The sequence below is a fragment of the Protopterus annectens genome, chromosome 6.part0 (genome assembly GCF_019279795.1).
Source record: "Protopterus annectens isolate FY-2018-M chromosome 6.part0, PAN1.0, whole genome shotgun sequence".
NCBI classification, from domain to species: domain Eukaryota; kingdom Metazoa; phylum Chordata; order Ceratodontiformes; family Protopteridae; genus Protopterus; species Protopterus annectens.
The window spans coordinates 1,825,177,012-1,825,195,303 of record NC_056737.1 but is presented as its reverse complement, the minus strand read 5'-3'; the positions used below and the strand labels follow the sequence as shown (position 1 = coordinate 1,825,195,303).

Here is an 18,292-nt window from a genome sequence, read left to right as displayed (position 1 = left end):
TCAAGGCTCTTCCTTCTGCCACTGATATTGGTCAAACTCCACCGGACCTCTGAGCGCAAAGTCTGGCTACAGAGGGGGATTAGCCCAATAGGGGTTAGTTTGTCTCAAACCCAGTGAAGAAGCCAACGTTGCGAGGTAGTACTTGGGGGGGATGGCCATGTTCAACTGGTACTTGAACTGTCACATGATGATGATGATTTTGGTGGCGAAAGTAAATATGTCCATATGAGAAGGAACAGTTGCAAGAGAAATAGGAATGGTGGTGCTTCAAGCGCAAACAGGTGTTACTACTGTGTTTAAGGTAAAACTTTGTGAAGGAATTTTGGACTGTTCTAAATGGAATAATAATTTCTTGACTCGTGCAAAATACTTGTGCAATATAGACTGTACATCCTGGTCAAGTGTTTGGTGGTCAACAGATGTCAATGGATGGGAAACAAGTGGTGCAGTGATACCAGAGAAAGATAAAAGCAGGCAACAAATAAAAAAAATTGCACATTTCCAAGGTACAGGAGTAGTTACTATAACCATTGTGTCACCACAAGAAAGTTATTCAGGAGTTTATAGAATTGGAGTGTCTCTTCCAACTAGAACTGATCCCTTGGGGACCCTCCAACTTAAAATACAAAGCCTTAAGAATGCTACAAATAAAGCAGATTTTGCCTTCACAAAAGAAGAACAATTGTTACTCGAGACGGGATTCGTACACCATAATGAATGGTTATCTTGGGTTAGATATAGTACCAGAGAAGAACATCGTGAGAACTGTATTTCTTGTGCTGAAGGTAAACAGCAATTAGCAACAGTCCCATTGATGCAAGATGAAGGTAACCCAACGTGTCTGTTGAAATTATTCTTCAACAAAACTGAAGATAAATGCAAGATGAAACTCGGCGTTTTCCGGTCATAAGCAAAGTTGAGAAACCGCTTGCAGCGATTTTCTATCCAGGTTCGTATATGTGCATTTCCAGAGATGGCACAGGGAAAAATTATGGCAATATGGGACAGAACTATTGCAATCTTACTGTGAATGGGAATCCATTTCTGGAGAACCAAACTCGTAGTTTAGCAGACGTATGGTGGTTATGTGGAGACAACAAACTCAGATCAAGGCTTACGATTCCCTGAAAGGGAACTTGTGCACTTGTAAAGTTAATTTTGCCATTCTACATTTTCCCAGTCCCAGCAAGCAATTTCGTAAGAGAACATGAAATAAAGCCAAAGTGGTTGAGGAGAAAAAAAAAAAGAGAGAGGCACCGAAGCAATCTTTCGATAACGGTGTCTACATCGATAGCATTGGCGTACCAAGAGGCGTACCTGATGAATACAAAGCAATAAACCAAACAGCAGCTGGTTTTACATCCATCTTTGTCTGGATTCAACCTAATACGAATGTGGACTGGATCAACTACATTTACTATAACCAGCAGCGTTTTGTGAACTATACCAAAGATGCATTGAAAGGAATTGCTGAACAACTGGAGGTCACTTTGCAGGTGGCATGGCAGAATCGAATTGCGTTGGATATGCTCCTGGCCAAAGAAGGAGGTGTTTGCAAGATGTTTGGGACTTTCTGTTGTACATATATTCCAAACAACACTGTGCCTGATGGAAGTATCACTCTAGCTTTGAAAGGTTTGGAGAGATTATCCGAAGAATTGGCAGAGAACTCTGGGGTAAATTATCCCTTTACAGATTTTCTACAAGCGTGGTTTGGAAAATGGAGTCATCTCATCAGCAGTTTCCTGGTGTCCGTTGGAGTCACTGTGGCTATCGTGGCGATATGCGGTTGTTGTATACCCTGTATCAGAGGTCTACAAAGACTGGTTGATACTGCTGTTACGAAGACGATGTACCAGCAATTGCAACAGACTGGTGAAAGTGAATACATTGAAATGTGACTCTCTGCAAATGTTTAAGTTTAAAAATTTGTCTTGCCAATGAAGTAATGTATGCAAAGAAAAACTTAGTTTTTACCATATATTGCAGAAATAAAAGACAAATACAAGTGTTTTCAGGGGGGAAATGTTAAGAGAAAAAGTTTTAAAAACATACTGTTATTTGTCTTTTTCCTGTTCTTGCAAAGTGAATATGTTATTTGTTGGGATATGCCTATCAAAGATGGGCCTTATCTGAACAAAATGCAGCATTGCTTATGAACCTGAATGATATCTGTTTTCTGCATTTCAGAATAAAGAGATTTGGTTATAGCTCAGTGAAGCCTGGGATAAGGACGCACGGCCGAGTAAGAGTTAATTTACTAGGGCATGCTGTGTGTCCTGGAAAATTTGAGCTACCGTTGTTGAATTGAACATTTTGCACTTGAACATTCTGTACTAGCGGTGGGTTTGAGGTAATTTGTGATAAACATGTTTTTCCTATATGTTTTTCATAGCCAACTGTCAAAGGTCAGAAATGTAACAAAACGTTGTTTTGCTTGCAGTACAAAAGTTGATGTCAGTAAACAAGTTGATCAGATCAGTCCAGACTAGACATCTTGGCCAACATGCTGTGTAATCTGGTTAGCTGCTAATAAAGGAAAATTCATCACCTGAGGCAGATGCGACTTGTTTGAATTTTTTCTTCTGACATATCTGAATTTGTCAACTGGGATAGAGCTCTGATCATAACTAAGCGGTTTCCATTTCAACTTGGGATAAATGCCAACAACAGGAGCTTACATCTAGCATAGAGTACATCAACATAATAAAAAGATAGACGCAATAATAGTTTGATTTAAAATACATAAGAGGAAGATATGCATTACGTAGAATTAGAAAAATGATGAAAGACTGGAGGCGTTAGGCAATATGACTAGAAGTGAGCAGTTGCATTTGGCTTGCGTTTTAAAAGGACGTTAGCACAGTGGAGAATTACGGGCAGGATTGATGTGTCTTTTAGAATAGACAGGATGGATTCCAGCCATTTACAGCCAACAAAAGAAAGAGTTTGAAGAATGTAGTATTTGAAGCAGTGGCCCAGAGCGATTGTGGTTTACGAAGTAAAATGTAACATTTAGTCCAATGAGTTTAGAAGTCAGAAGAAATGTTCTCTTCAATGTAGAAGTCTGAACAGCTGGAAACCAAGAAGAAGGTCTCTTTGCTTTACACGGAGCCAATAAGCCCTCTCTAATGTGAAATCAGTGGGGCTCGTGTTATGAACAGCGTTGCATTAGTTCATTAGCTGTGGTTTGAAAGGCAGAGTTTTTTATGCAGCAGCTGTGGATCTTGAAGACAGAAAGAAAAAAAAAAATTTTTTTGGGTGCAGAAATATGAGAAAGTTGATCTTTATATGCATTGCAAAGGGGGACATATGTACTCTCCGAGAAAGCTTGTGGTAAATTTCCTTTGGCCATTTTCAAAAGGGAGAGCCACTGTTGTGTAGGTCAGAAGAAGTCACCACAATGATCTTGAGAGAATCCTGGAAATCAGTGAAAAATTTGGAAGAGTATACAGGAGCATTCCTGTTCAAGGAAAGGAAAAGGCAACACAGTGTTCCAGGCCTGCTTGCATGGAGTCCTGGAGCAGAATTTTGTCAGTCGCTTGTTCAGAGAGGAGGCAAAGAGGTCTACTTGAATTCCCCATTGATGAAATCAAACTTTGAAAGACCCCCTGAACTAGCTTCCATTCGTGAAACAGAATGTAGGATTCCTGCAGACTGAGATTGTGCTTTAAAAGCAATATCCCCATGGGACCAAAGACTATTCAAAGTTAAGTGCCTTGATTACATTAAGCATTTAAATCATATTTAGTTGCTTGCGTCTGTCCTTGTTGACCCAAATGCCATGCACTTCTATCCCTCCTGCAACTGCTCCCCAAGTAAAGCCAGAGGCATTTGTGGCAACTGCCTTGGAAAGGGGTTGACATTTGTTGTCTCCACAAAGAGATTTCCTAACAAATCTCATAACTGGAATTTGAAAAAATAATGGATTTTGGAGCAGACAGACTTTAGATACCATTGATTTTCTCATGTGAAATACTGCCAGGGGCATCATGAGATGCACGGATGCCACGAGACCCAAAATCCTGACTTACTTCTCTTGCACTGACTGATGTCAGAGTAGAAAAACAAATATTTTTTTCCTGGGGGGGGGGGGGGAACTATTTGAACTGAGGTATCTAAGCAGACACCCAAGGAGCACAACCCTGTGAGATGGAGACCAAAAAAAAAAAAAAAAAAAAAAACCTGAATATTTTCTTGAAATCTGAACTGTATAAGTGATCTTACCTAAATGAGAGGTTTCTGATACTTTCAAAAGAAAATGTGGATAGCCTGTAGCCTGCAATACCCCACTCGGGTATCATTGAAAAACTCATCAGCTTAAATGTCAACCTATACATCACAAGATGGGTTGCAAACTGGCTGAGTGACAGAACCCACAGGGTCAGAGTTGCTGGTGCCATGTCAGACTCAAAGCCTGTCACAAGTGGTGTCCCACAGGGCTCAGTCCTGGGCCCACTCTTGTTTGGCATCTACTTTTCCGAAGTACAAGCAAACACAGGAGGGTTATGGCTGACAAAGTTTGCAGATGACTGCAAACTGGGCGCCATAGTAGAAAACACACCTGACACAGGTATCCTTCAGAAGGGTCTCACAGAAACGGATAACTGGTGCCAGAGCCACGGCCTAAAGTTAAATGCCAAAAAATGCATAGTCATACCCTTCGGGAAAAACAAGGTTACCCCTAGCTACCAAATAGGTGGCAATCCACTGAGCACAGAAGAAGTTATCAGGGACCTGGGGACCCAGGTTGATAGTAGTCTGTCATTCGACACCCATGTAGCTAAAGTAGTTAGGAAGACCTTCTACATTGCCCACCTTATCATGAAGGGATTCTCATCTAGATCAAGGGAGGTCATAGTCTCCCTTTACTCATCACTCATCAGACCAATGATTGAGTACAATGCCCCATTCGGAATGTATCTGACCCGACACTTGCAGCAGCGGGACAGGCGACAAGAGTTCCTCACCAAAAGGATAAAGGGGCTCAAAAATCTGTCCTATGCCGCCCGACTGAAAGAACTCCAGCCCTATTCAGTCGCCTACCGCTTGCTGAGAGGTGACCTTTGCCTAACATACAAGGCCATGTCAAACCCAGATTTGATGAATATGCTTCACCTCAAAAATCTAGATCCATCAGAGCCACAAGGGCGGGAGACTTAAACCTTGACACGGCTATTAATAGGACGTGCTGGAGGGATAGATTCATCACCCAAAGACTCCCTATGCTGTGGAACAAAATCCCGGTACATGTGAGGCAGAGCACCTCGCTGGCATTGTTCAAGAGAAATCTTGACCAATGGATGGGAGATCGCAGATATACCCCAGGGATTACCTCAGTGTCACTGCTCGACAGAGGCACAGCAAAATAATGGGTATAGTTCCCCATACTAAAGGGGTGGCATAAGCCACAAAACGATGGGCTAGGCTTGTAAATGCCCTCGGGCAGATAGCCTAGTATGAACCTATGAACCTATAAGCAAGACACATTGTGAAAACTCTTGGTGCTGTGAAGAGTCCAAAAGGTGGTTGTTGTTTGTCTTTCGGCTTTTCCCAGTTAGGGGTCGCCACAGTGTAACTCTGGTCCACTAATGATTGGCAGTTTTTTTTTTAATGGTGCTGAGTTGCCAGCCTGACGCCCAACCTTCAAGGAAGGCATGCCCATTCAACGCATGTCTTTCAAACGCCCACTCAACTGCGGGGAGGACATGCAGACTCCACACAGAAGGCACTCCCAAGCCGAAAATCTAACGGGAGAACCTCTTGCTGTGAGGCAACAACGCTACCGCTGCACCACCACGGCTACAGTGAAGAGTCCAAAAGGTAAGGCAGAGAAATCAAAATATAGGACTCAGATTCACAAAACCTTAAGAAATACCCAATATCCAGATAACTATGGATGTATGATATGCATCTTTGAAATTTAGTGTTGCTACGAAATTTTAAGAGAATGAAGAAATAAAAGGCTGACAAGTGACAGCATTTTGAACTTGGGCACCACGTGAATATTTATTTATTTTTTGCTCACCGGATAAGTGAACTGGTCTACTGACCCTTTTTGGATACTACCAAGAGCAGAAAACACATCACCGTCTTTCAATCAACATTAAATATAAAATATAAATATAGTGCATTAAAAAAATACTAGTCAGAATGCGTTGGAAAAAATACACACAAAATGCAAGCTAAGCTGTGCATACAGTGCGATCATACATATTATACAATGACCCCCCCCATTAATATTCCAAAACGTTAACGCTGATTGGCCTGCGTGCCCTCTAAATCCCACAATATACCAACGGAAAAAGGTCCGGTCGCCCAGACTTTTTTCCACTGGTACATATATATATATATATATATATATATATATATATATATATTAAAAAAAGAAAAAAAAAATGGAACAACTGAGACTTTCTTTCCTCTGTTGCTTCTGTTTCATAGCATTGATGTACTGGGTATGCGTAGGAACGCAAGTCCCATACACATGCGCAATACATAAACACAAGGAAGCAGCACACCACCACCGATGGAAGAACAGTAATGCGCCATTATACAAAGGCATTTAAGAAAAATATTTTTCTTAAATAATATCATTGTATAATGCGTTCGAAAGACATGCGTGCGTAAATGGGCGTGCCTTAGTTGAAGGGTTGGGTGTCAAGCTGACACAGCGGTGTTTTGTAAAAATCTACTGCCAATCATTAGTGGACCAGAGTTCTGCTGTGGCGACCCCTTACCGGAAAAAGCCGAAAGACAAACAACAACAATGTCATTGTATAATAGCAATAACCGACTCGGTGGTTGTGGTACATTGAAATTTACCCACGGTTGAATTTAATCACTTGGGCTTCGCCCTCGTGATTATACCACACCAACCGTGGGTAAATCTTCAATATACCACACCATGTCGTCGGTTATTGCTTAATTATACAAACTCTATTTATACATGTGAAATTTTTTGCATACAAGATGCCACAGTAGCAGGCTAAAAAAGGTTTATTAAATTAATTCTGTTATTTATGATACGGGATGGTAAGATTACCTAATCATTCTTGTGGTAGCATTTGTAGGTAGATTCAAAATACAAATAAAAACCTCTTTCAGCGTGAGGGAGGAACAGTCTATTACCCCCTCAGATAACACAGAATGAAAGATTTGGGGGGGGGCCTGGTCTTTCTAGGAGGGAAAGTAGACTGCCAGGGTGGAAGGGGGGTGTAGTCCCTTAAAACAGTCATTCCGACTTGCTGGCCATCTTTTGTTTGGGGGGGGGGCGTTCTTGTACTGTTTTTAGAACCCCCTTGCCACTGCTTCTCAAACATCTGCTTGTCAGCATTTTGCGGACACAGTTCATTTTGTTTATTGCCAGGGGTTAGAGAATCTCTTAGAAAATTTGGAAAAGGAGGGATGAAAATCTTTACAGAGATTCCCCCATATCAGCTTATCTTTCTCATCACACTTTTCATGAGCCGTATAGCAGAGACAGACCATAAAACTAAATCTATATCCAAAGGAGAATATAAAATCTACTTTTCATATTGTCTGGGAGGTTCCGAGATTGGAGCCAGGCAAACTTCTTCAAAACAGTACCAATGGCCATAACCCTGGAAGCAGTACCAAAGTCATACATACACTTGTACTAATACATGATACACTACAATCTTGATTGGACTGCTCCTGACAAGCTATTTCAAGAATGAATTCATGCTGACAAACAAACACACCACATTTGAAAAACATAATGACTTTTGGTAGATTGCTGCTAAGTAGGCTGTGTAGACAGACTGTTTATTGCATTGTTTTAATTTAGCTTAAATCTGTTTTACTAAAATATTTGTTCTCAAAACCTTTTAGTCTCCTAGTTGTGCACAAATAATACTAAATGCATAGTGTCTGTATTGGGTCTATAGGTTCATAAATTAGTACTAAGCTAATTGCCCTTCCGAGCCATTTTAAGCCTAGCCAATTATCCCTTGTGAGACTCAAACCCTTTACCTTGGGTTTGTAAGGCAATCACCTTAACCATTAGGCCACCCTCCCAACATATTACAACAACGGAAGATCAGATGATCTAATGTTGTTATATCGACCCCTAAATGTCAAAAATCCAAAACTGCGAACTAGAACAGCAATTTTTTTCCCCAGGGGGAAAAAACACAACATTAAAGTGGGGGGCTTTGCCCACACCCCCCTACTTAAATATACCAACTCCAAAATTGCACTACAGTGGAGGAAACGGCACAACCCGGACGGCTGGCCCAGTGATTGCTTTCCCTGGGAATCACTGTTCCGGTCGTTCGCTATTTTGCCTGTTTGACATGCAGTATTTGTTCCAACAACGTTCAATCATCTGATTGTTCGCTGTTCTGAAGTAGACACTTTGTGTTAATGTCACTGTTTTACATACACAGCTCAGTCGACTTTGGGCAATGTATTCAGAAGACCTAGTTCTAGGATAGTGTCAGAGTTTACAGGAAAGAAAGAAGCCTTTGTGAAGCTGTTTCTGGTCAATAAGTTATCAGTTAGTTTCTAGTTATGAGGAGTATTTATTTATTTTACACAAACAGGCTCAGGGTTGTATTTTTGTGACGGTTGCTTATAGGTTTCAGCAATTTTTCTTTCTACCTAGTTCTAGGATAGTGTCAGAGTTTACAGGAAAGAAAGAAGCCTTTGTGAAGCTGTTTCTGGTCAATAAGTTATCAGTTAGTTTCTAGTTATGAGGAGTATTTATTTATTTATTTTACACAGACAGGCTCAGGGCTGTATTTTTGTGACGGTTGCTTATAGGTTTCAGCAATTTTTCTTTCTGCAATCCGGAAATTATATTTTACAGTAATTCTTGTGCTGGGCTCATTTCTTTTAAGAGGTGTTTTAGAAGGGCTCTTGGAACATATTTCATGACTGGGAACCAACTAGTATTGCCCTGAAAAACCTGGTTGCGATAATACGCAAGTACCAATTAATTATTAGTCAATACTAACAAAATGACAAAGTCAAAAACATGGGATTATCCTCCTCAGCATGGAAATAAGTGTGCAAGATACCACAATTTTTTTTTTGGGGGAGGGGGGGGTTGCAAAAATAAAGGCATTATGGAACACCAAGTGCATCCACAGCTTATATGTTGTCAAGTTACTTCCTCTGAAATGAACTTAAGAATGGATTTGTGTAATAGTAAAATGGAACTGGCTCTAATACAATACTGAAAAAGGTATAAAGCTACCACTTTAATTTTTTGAAAGCAGAATTGAATATTAAATATATTTACAGAGACAAAGATGGAGCAACTCTCAAATTTACACTGGGCAGTGTGGACTGCCCACAGTTTTGAGACAAGCCACTGTTTTCCCCCCCTTTTTTATTCACTTCCTTAAAAAGAGAGGCATACCCAATGAACTCCATCTAAAAACAACCTCAAGGAGATGCTGCTAAATGCAAGGAATCTTAACAAGAAACTGCACTCACTGGAAGCAGTTCTCACCAAGACATTTGTGCAGTCAGAGACTTGGTTCAAAGCTGTGGAGAGCACCCCAGCCATACTGGGTTACACTGCCTTCCACACATTCAGACCACAAACTGAAGGCATGAAAACTAAAGGAGGCAGTGTATCAACATTCATTAAAGATAAATACACCTCCAAATTGGTTAAACAATATTATACCATGACCCCCCCCCAAAACGTGCACGCTGATTGGCCAGCGTGCACATTGTAAATGAGTTATACTAATGGAAAAAGGTCCGGTCGCCCGGACTTTTTTCCATTAGTATAACTCTACTTTTAAAACACTGTCTCGCTTTGTTAAATGGGTTTAGCATAGCGAGACAGCTTTAAAATAAGCAACGGAGATCTCCGTTGCTTATTTTAAAGCTGTTTTTCTATGCTAAACCCATTTAACATAGCGAGACAAGTTTTTAAAAAGCAACGGAGAAAGCAAGATCTCCGTTGCTTTTTATGTAGCTATGTTAAATGGGTTTAACATAGCGAGACAGTTTTAAAATAAGCAACGGACATCTCCGTTGCTTATTTTAAAGCTGTCTCGCTATGTTAAACCCATTTAACATAGCAAAACAGTAAAAAAAAAAAAAAAAAAAAAAAAAAACACGGAGATCTTGCTTTCTCCGTTGCTTTTGCCCACAGCTCTGATGTACTGCGCAGGCGCGCAGTACATCAAAACTGCCGCGGATGCCAGACATCTGCAGAAGGGCAGTAAACGGGCATTATACTATGCCATTATTTAAGAAAATTAATAGTTTCTTTTCTTAAATAATGTCATGGTATAATAGCAATAACCCACTTCTGGGTGTGGGTAATGCTGTATTTACCCACAGTTGGCTTTGTTTGGTCCTCGGGCCGCCTCGGGACCAAACCACGCCAACCGTGGGTAAATCCAGCATTACCCACACCCAGGCGTGGGTTATTGCTATATGATTCCCTGGAGATACTTTACCGGTCTCCGGTGGGAGATGAAAGCGCTAAATCCAGTTTTTCTTGTTCTGATTTTTTTTATTATTTTTGTGGTTTTGGCTCTCTTCAAACACAATCTGAACAACTGGATGGGTAAATTCACCCAGAGAGGTTCCACTTATGTCCCTCTTGAACAGGGGTGATCATAGGAAGTTACTAGGCTATTGCCCCCGAGGCCCTTACAAACCTAGCCAAGAATTTAGCCTATGCTCCAAAAAAATCAACACCCCAAGCCACTGTCCAGCATGGACACAGGTGGAATCCCAGGGGTGTCCCAGGGTAATCAGCGATAGGTGCCGATTGCTGAAATAAAAGGTAGAACTTATAGTTAGGCTTGCAACCTCCCTAGGGCCATTAGCCTAGTAACTTTATATGACCCTATGATACCCACCACAGCAAAATGGTCAGTTTCCTTCTTCCCCAAGGTCAGATTACGGACACAAAGGCAATACCTTAGCCTCTGCACCAATAAACCAACAAAAAGTGGATAATCTACCAACTCGGTACGTTTCAGTTGCTACTTAACAAGTAGAATTGTATCAGACTTGATACCAAGCCTTCTCTCACTTATGTTTACCACACTGCAGGATACAATAATTCTGCTTGCAGGGTACATTTCCAAGAAAGTGTAACCACTAGATGTTCAACAACATAAAACAGAATAACCGCAACTCAGCAGCAGTATTTGATCTTAGCATACAAAATCTGGTCAAAGCAAAAAATAACAGAAGAACAAAGCCCCAAATCAAGGAAAAACTTTTTAGATATTGCTCTTATAAACTTAGAAAGTCACTAGAACAGCAAGTTTTACATCGCCATGCATTTTCGGAATGATTAGAAGACCACAATTCAACATGTCTGTCAGACTTTAGTCCTTGATGATTTGCCCAAAGCCACAAATTTTATGAGGAACAGATCAAAACTAGGAGGCAAAAAATATGGACATGACCAGGTTAAGAAACTTGTGAAACATGCAAGTTGATACTGCTCATTTTCCAAACATATAACAACATACTGACATAACTCAAATTAATTCCGTGGGAATGTGGGGACAAATACCCCCAATGACAATTTTAAATGTTACTGTATTTTATTCAAAATATTTTGGGGAAATTGCAACCCCGTTGCCAGACCTCTCAAACAAGTGGGTACATATTTCAACTGTATCGAGGACAAGTAAAGAAAAAAACTCAGGGACAAAAATATTAGTGCTATTAACTTGAAACATTGACAAAATAAGAGCATGTAAATTCATACACGTTTTCTGAAGTAAAAAAAGTTTATAACTCTTAATTATTGTCATTATTCGTCAAGTGTAATGCACCACCTTTTCAACCAAAGGTCACTAGTTTTAGTAGGGATTAACAGGGACTGAGTTAAAAGCAGGGACAGTTGAGGAAGTATACCCGATATTTTAGGGCTTGTCCAAACTTCTACAGCCAAGAGGATGGAGAAGCAGGTCTAGACGCAACTCGTTTACAAACATTTACCTAGAAATACGACTTAGGCATACACGCCAGAACGGACTACAAGAAAACTTGTACCACGTTTGCTAGAACGCTCGACTACTTCATAAGTCTCCCTTTCAAAGTTATAAATAAACACTTCTTAACAGTTCTAAAGCAAAACACACGTCATCCACCACGTGTGGTAGAACAACTAAGCACGAGTGACACCTGCTGAAACTTCACTCCAGACGTACATACAAAATTAAGTGCCAAGTTCAGTCTCTGCTGCTTGCATAAAGTAATACAGTATTACACATTTACTTTAAAATATCAAAGAACGGCATATAAAATGCAATCTTTCGGGGAGGGGGTGACCAACACGAACAAAGGTAGAGAGAGCCTTCTATTACCGATGCTTTGGGATTCAAATCCAAAACATCCACAATTTCTGCGCGGTGAGGTAATACATTTATATGTGGGTAGAAAGCTTAAAATAAAATGACAGCGCCTCGTCATGCGTACAGATAGGATGTAGGATACATCCTACTACAAAAATAGAAATTAGAGACTGTTCAGTTCGGGTATAATTCTTAACATCCATGCCCAACAATGACAGATAACGGAAGCGATAAAAACAGCTGTAAGTAACTAGCTAGACTTTAAACCAGCGAAACATACATAGGCTGCCTGGAAAATATCAGTAAGACAGACAAAACTGTTAGTGTTTAATCACGTTACCTGCTTCCTCTGCATCTTAAAAAAATAAATAAAATAAAAACATGCTAGCAACAACCCCCCACCTCTAATGGGAAAAATCCACATCTCACAGTCATGCAAACTTCGTTAAAACATGATAAAATTCCGGGTGAACTACTATAGCACCACCCAAAGATACAGAAACATGTTGCTCAGAATGTTCGGGGTCAACCACATTTACTTCCGACACACGCTCTACCTATTCTGTCTAAAACGATACACAAAAATAGCACATATTAAATAGAAACTATTGAACACGGTTCCTCTTCAATACTCGATCGGTTATCAGAGGAAAACAAGGATTACAAAGACAAGACAGTCAAAGAGTCTTCATGTCTCATCTCTTACTTATGAAGCTTCAGTTCTCGCTAAATACTGTAAACAAAATAATCATCAATTCACATTGTACAATGGCAACAGTCAACTACAGGCAGTTAATGCTACCACCTACTCTGTAGCTCAGCCCCCTAGCCTGAGACGGTGAAAAAAACTCACCCAAACAAATTAAACAATCCAAAGACCGGACAACTTCTCAGTCAAAACAATCAATATACCCTCTACACTTTGGAATCCAGACCTTTCTCTGTGATATAGTTCGGAGCTTACACGCCGGAAGGGTCCGCATCTACAACGAATGGCGGTCGATGTAGCCAATCGGCAAATTGTGGGTGGTAGTTTTTGGTTTGACGGGCTTCCGGTTCGCTGCCGCATTACCGACTAGTGTGAGGTTCTGGACTTGGAAATTGCTACAGTAACGGAGTTTTCAGACAGCGGGCTGAGGTAACTTAAAGGAGAATAGTGTTTGTGATTGTATCCGTTACTTATCACTGCAGCTCTTATATATACACTTTCAATGTGGAACTTCGAGGAACATTAACTTTTTAAGACCCCAAATTAGTAGGATTACCACCTGTCCCACTTTGCGAGGGACAGTCTCTTTTTGGGCAGTTGTGTCTTGACAAAAATATTAAAAATGGCAATGCCCTGAGATTGTGGGACATAATTATGTCTTATATTGTATGTAATAGTTGCACAAAACAGTTATTCTGTATCTAAAATACCTAAGTGTTATAAGAAACGGAATAAGCAACTAAAATGCTGCAAGAATAAGCTATTATTTAGGCAAAAAAGTTAAGTTCTATCCTTTGTACTGACCGTGGGTATGTGTCGGCCTGTAAAATCTTACGTTTGTCCCAAAAATGTCCCACTTTGGCGATTTGAAAAGATGGCAACCCTACAAATGATGTACACTTGACAGGTATGATGTCTGTCTCCAGATTTTGATTCATCCCCTCCTGGGAAATTTGTACACATTCTCACAATCATACCCTTGCCCGTCATATAGCCCAATTATAAATGAGCAAAGTACACATAAAATAAAGTAAAAGTGTGCTGTACTTGTATTGTAGAACTGCGTATATTTAGAAGTGGAGTGGAACTAAAAAAATCTACTTGTTTTGAGTAATATGAGATGGCTATGTGCATGACACGCATAAACAGAAGAATGAATTTGAAAGCTTTTATTCATAATGAAATTGCACATTAAGAGTTTGTACTATGATAATGTCAGAATACTCATTTAACTGTTTAGTGGCAGCAATTCTGTCATTATTTTGCTACAGCTATCCCCTGAAAAAGACAAGAAAACATAAGAAATGTGCCTTACTTATTGCCAACATATTAACACATTACTTTGCAGTAATTCTGTTTAAAAGGGGGAAGGTGTCCCTGTGCTCTCTCCCCATCTAGGATGTTTTAAAGAGGCAGAGTGGTTAAAGTGGTGGCTACTCCCCTTACATTATAGTTTTCCATTTAACTGATTTGGTTGATGGGAATGTGTCCCTATGCAAGAACACCTAATTCTAAATTGTAAAAGTCACGCAGTTGGAATGAATGACTGCCTGCCTCGTTCTCAAAACAATTTGGCTAAGGAAAATGATTATATGATAGTTGTAATTCTCATTGTTTTGGCAAAAAAATACCCTATTCTGAAGAATAGTGCAAAATTCCAGTGCAGACTGTAAGGTGTTTGAGAGCTATGATTAGAAATGGGTATATGTACAAATTCCATCAGAAGAAGAGATGTGGTTTCCAAGATATAGGATTGTGTTCTGCCCCATTTGTTTCATTTATAACATTTTTAATGTATCTTTTTGTTGTATTAATTGGATATTAGATGGTGTTGCTGTTTGTTATCTTACCAATAGCTTAAAGTCTGATCTGATGTTGTAAATCTTTGTTCATTCATTACAGATAGGACCTCGGTTCTGTCATTGGAACCGATACGGCTGTTTCCCAGCTTGCGCAAGCCAAAAACTCTCAGCTAAGACCTAGCCATAATGCCCCTCTCCTAGTTACTCCAGATCTCGTTTGCCACGTTCCTAGTTAGACGTGTTAGCCATCTCTCTCAAAGCTAAGTAGAAAATTGTTAATTTTAAGACAGTGTCTCTTCAAAATTATTTAATTTTTAGCCAATTTAGCCTTTTTTCACTGTCGCCTATAACCTAAGCCTATTTCCTACCATTTTCCTTGGTAATTTAATTTTTTACCTTTTTTTGGTACTGTTCCTCTCTCCTGTCTTTGCCAGGCCTTTCCTTTTTACTAGTGGTATTTTTTTTTTTAATAAGATCACTGGTATTTCTCCCTAGGATAGCCTTGTTGCCTTGCCATGTCAGACAAAGCTAAGTCGGGATTAAACAGTGTGACAAATGTGGACGTAAGATGCCTAACTCAGATACACTTTTTTTGTGTCTACTGTTTGGGTGTGGATCATATTAAAGCTGACTGTGACATTTGTGCTAGTTTTAGTAATCGGACACTAGCAGAACGTAAGAATAAACTTATTTTAAAAGGTTTACTCAAGACACCTTTTTTGGAGGCTCTATCTGGGTCAGAGGTCTCACCCCCTCCAAAGACCAAAAAATATAAGGAAAAATGGAGTTACTCGGTTCCTGCATCTCTGTCAGTCACGGAACTGAGTCGGCTTCGGGATTCCCCGGCACCCTCAGAGCAGACCTCTTCGGCACCAGGCTCTGTGTCCTCTCCCTCAGTGCTGACCATGATATTCACTACTATTTCGGTTCCAATTTTGACACCACTGACTTCGGTGCCGTCCTTGGATCCCACATCAGTTCCAATGACTGTACATGCTTTGGCACCATCCCCAGCCACAGTGCCGACAGTTTCTTTGGCTCCATTGGCTCCAAAACTCGAATATCTGCCAAGGACAAGATATTCTCCAACTTACAACCCTTTTTTGGGGCAGAGGTTTAGCCCCTTTCTAGAAAGACCTGATTCCCCTTCAGCAGCCTCCTTTAGATCCATTAGGAGTTTTTCTGAAGTAGACTTAGTGTGGGTTGTGGACCCGCTTCTGGCAGCTAGTGGATTGCCCATTCCAGCTAGACGTCCCTCCTGGCTCTGAATCTTTTGCCACATCTTCCCCTGTTTATCATCCTCCAGCATTCACCATGATCTCGGTACCGATGTCCACTTCGGTACATACTGTCTCGGCTCCATCAGTGTTTCCATTGTCGGCACTGACCACCCTTGCTGCATCGGCTCTGATGGAGCCGATGCTTTCTCGGAGTGGTTCTTGGACCGTTCGGACCTTGGTACCTAGTCCGGCGCCTATTTTCTCGCTGGCACTGTCTATGCCCATGGTTCCAACGGCTTCCAGTTCTCTTGGAACTCCTCAACTAGAGTTGGGCTCTTCAGGGCAGGGTGTGACCCCGGTTCCGAGGTTGTCCCTCCTGGTTCTGGGCTCCCATCCCTCCTTGAGTGGGTCTGCTGTACAGGTGATGGAGAGGGTCCTTCATTCCGAAGGCTCACAGTCAGCACCAATGACATCAGTGTCAGAACCCCCCCCCCCAGCATGCACCTCTCCCAACCTATTTCGGGACCCCGGGCACAGGAGTCACAAGAACCCCCTTTGAAGGGAACCCCTTTTCCAGAGTCCTTCTCAGAAGATCCCACTGGAGAGCCACCCCAGAAGAAAAAGTACAAGAGGAAGCACCTTGATTCCCCGGAAGAATCTATCACAGAAGACACTTATTATGATGAGGGGGAATAGTCCCCATGGTCTCCCCCAGATGACGTTTCATTCGGAGACATTCTCAAAATCTTCAAACACTGCAGGAACCCGAAGGGAGGAAAAAAATGTGGTGTAAGAAATTCCAAGGATTTTTTTGTGACAGCCGTGGTGAACAATCCCCCCGGGGCAGAGGGGGCAAATCATATGGAAGACGCTCCTTTCTGGGTAGAGGAGGTCTGCATAACCAGAGCGCTAGAGATTCTTTCTCCAGCAGACCCTACCAGCGCTCCTGAGCAGCTGCCCAATTACTTTCTTCTGGAAGCAGCCAGAGATCGTTTTTCTCTGCATTTACCAGCCTGGCATCTTATTACTACCGATGTTTGGGTGCAGAGAATAATATCCAGAGGCTACCAAATACCATTTGATTTAACTCCCAGACCCGTCAAATGAATCCCCGATGTACCACCCAATCAGAGGGAATTAGCAGCCTTCGAAATAGAAAAGCTGCTAAGAAAAAAAGTCATCCAACCAGTCCCACCAGACCAGACAGGATCCGGATTTTACTCGAAATTCTTTTTAGTGCCAAAAAAGGCAGGGGACTGGAGACCAATCCTGGATCTCAGCCTATTGAACAAATTTATCAAACCTCAAAAATTCCGGATGGTCACAATACAGTCCATTTTTCTCTTCCTAGGGAGGGACAATTGGATGTGCTCTGTAGAACTCCAGGATGCATACTACCACATAAAGATGGATCACTGCTCTCGGAGGTTTTGTCCACTTCCGTCTGGGAGCCAATCACTGCCAGTTCAGGGCACTGCCATTCGTTCTCTCGACAGCCCCCCCGAGTGTTCACCAAATGTATGGCAGTTGTGGTAGCTCATCTCCGACTACAAGGATTCCAGGTGTTTCCCTATCTCGCCAATTGGCTCCTTCCACTCCGACCAGGAATCTCCTAGTCTGCAGCCTCTCTTACACGCAAGCTCTCGCTCTCCGCTTGGGGATTACAATCAACAAAGACAAATCTCAAATGTCCCCAACGAAGACACTGGAATTTATTGGAGCAGTCTTCGACACAACATCCTGTCAAGCTTTTCTCCCCCCTCACAGGCTTTTGAAAATAAGACACCAAATCCAGGACCTTCTTCCCCAGACCTATGTACCAGCATGTCTTGTACTGCAACTCTTAGGCTCCATGGTAGCTGGCATTACGTTAGTACCTCTGACAAGACTGCACATGAGAATCCTGCAGTGGCTCCTTTCCGCACATTGGTCGTTGCTAACTCACCCACTCAACCACATGATACGCCTTACAAACCATTGCAAGGAAGAAATGCTATGGTGGATAAAGCCACAAACGAATCTTTGGTGTTGACCATTCTGTCTTCCCCATCCCACAGCCACGGTGACCACAGACGCTTCACTGTTAGGGTGGGGGGCATTTCCAGGGTAAGACTGTCCAAGGCACCTTGTCCCCCATGGAGGTCAACTTGCACATAAATGTCCTGGAACTGAGAGCAGTTCTCTTAGCGTTGCAAGCGTTCCATGCATCCCTACCCTCGGGGACCATTGCAGTTCAGTCAGGCAACATGT

At 41.5% G+C, this 18,292-nt stretch overlaps 2 protein-coding genes across 6 annotated transcripts in view; one reads left to right on the top strand and one right to left on the bottom strand.

Annotated features, from left to right (window-relative positions):
* Positions 1–13,300, bottom strand: part of ORMDL1 (ORMDL sphingolipid biosynthesis regulator 1) — a 354,980-nt gene extending 341,680 nt beyond the window's left edge. For 2 of the 5 annotated variants that reach the window (XM_044075173.1, XM_044075174.1), the window contains exon 1: positions 13,165–13,274. Coding sequence is in view for 1 of the 5 variants with exons in the window: in XM_044075170.1 (XP_043931105.1) it covers positions 12,714–12,735 (22 nt within the window). In the remaining 4 variants the exon portion in view is untranslated. Of the gene's footprint in view, positions 1–12,713; positions 12,752–13,164 lie in introns of those variants that run through there. The other 3 variants (XM_044075175.1, XM_044075172.1, XM_044075170.1) reach the window with 3 other exon arrangements.
* A 55-nt stretch (positions 13,301–13,355) lies between these two features.
* The window catches only part of PMS1 (PMS1 homolog 1, mismatch repair system component), a 2,357,833-nt gene continuing 2,352,896 nt past the window's right edge, over positions 13,356–18,292 (top strand). Inside the window, exon 1 of the mRNA XM_044075169.1 lies at positions 13,356–13,449. The gene's annotated coding sequence lies outside the window, so the exon portion shown is untranslated. The remainder of the gene's footprint in view (positions 13,450–18,292) is intronic.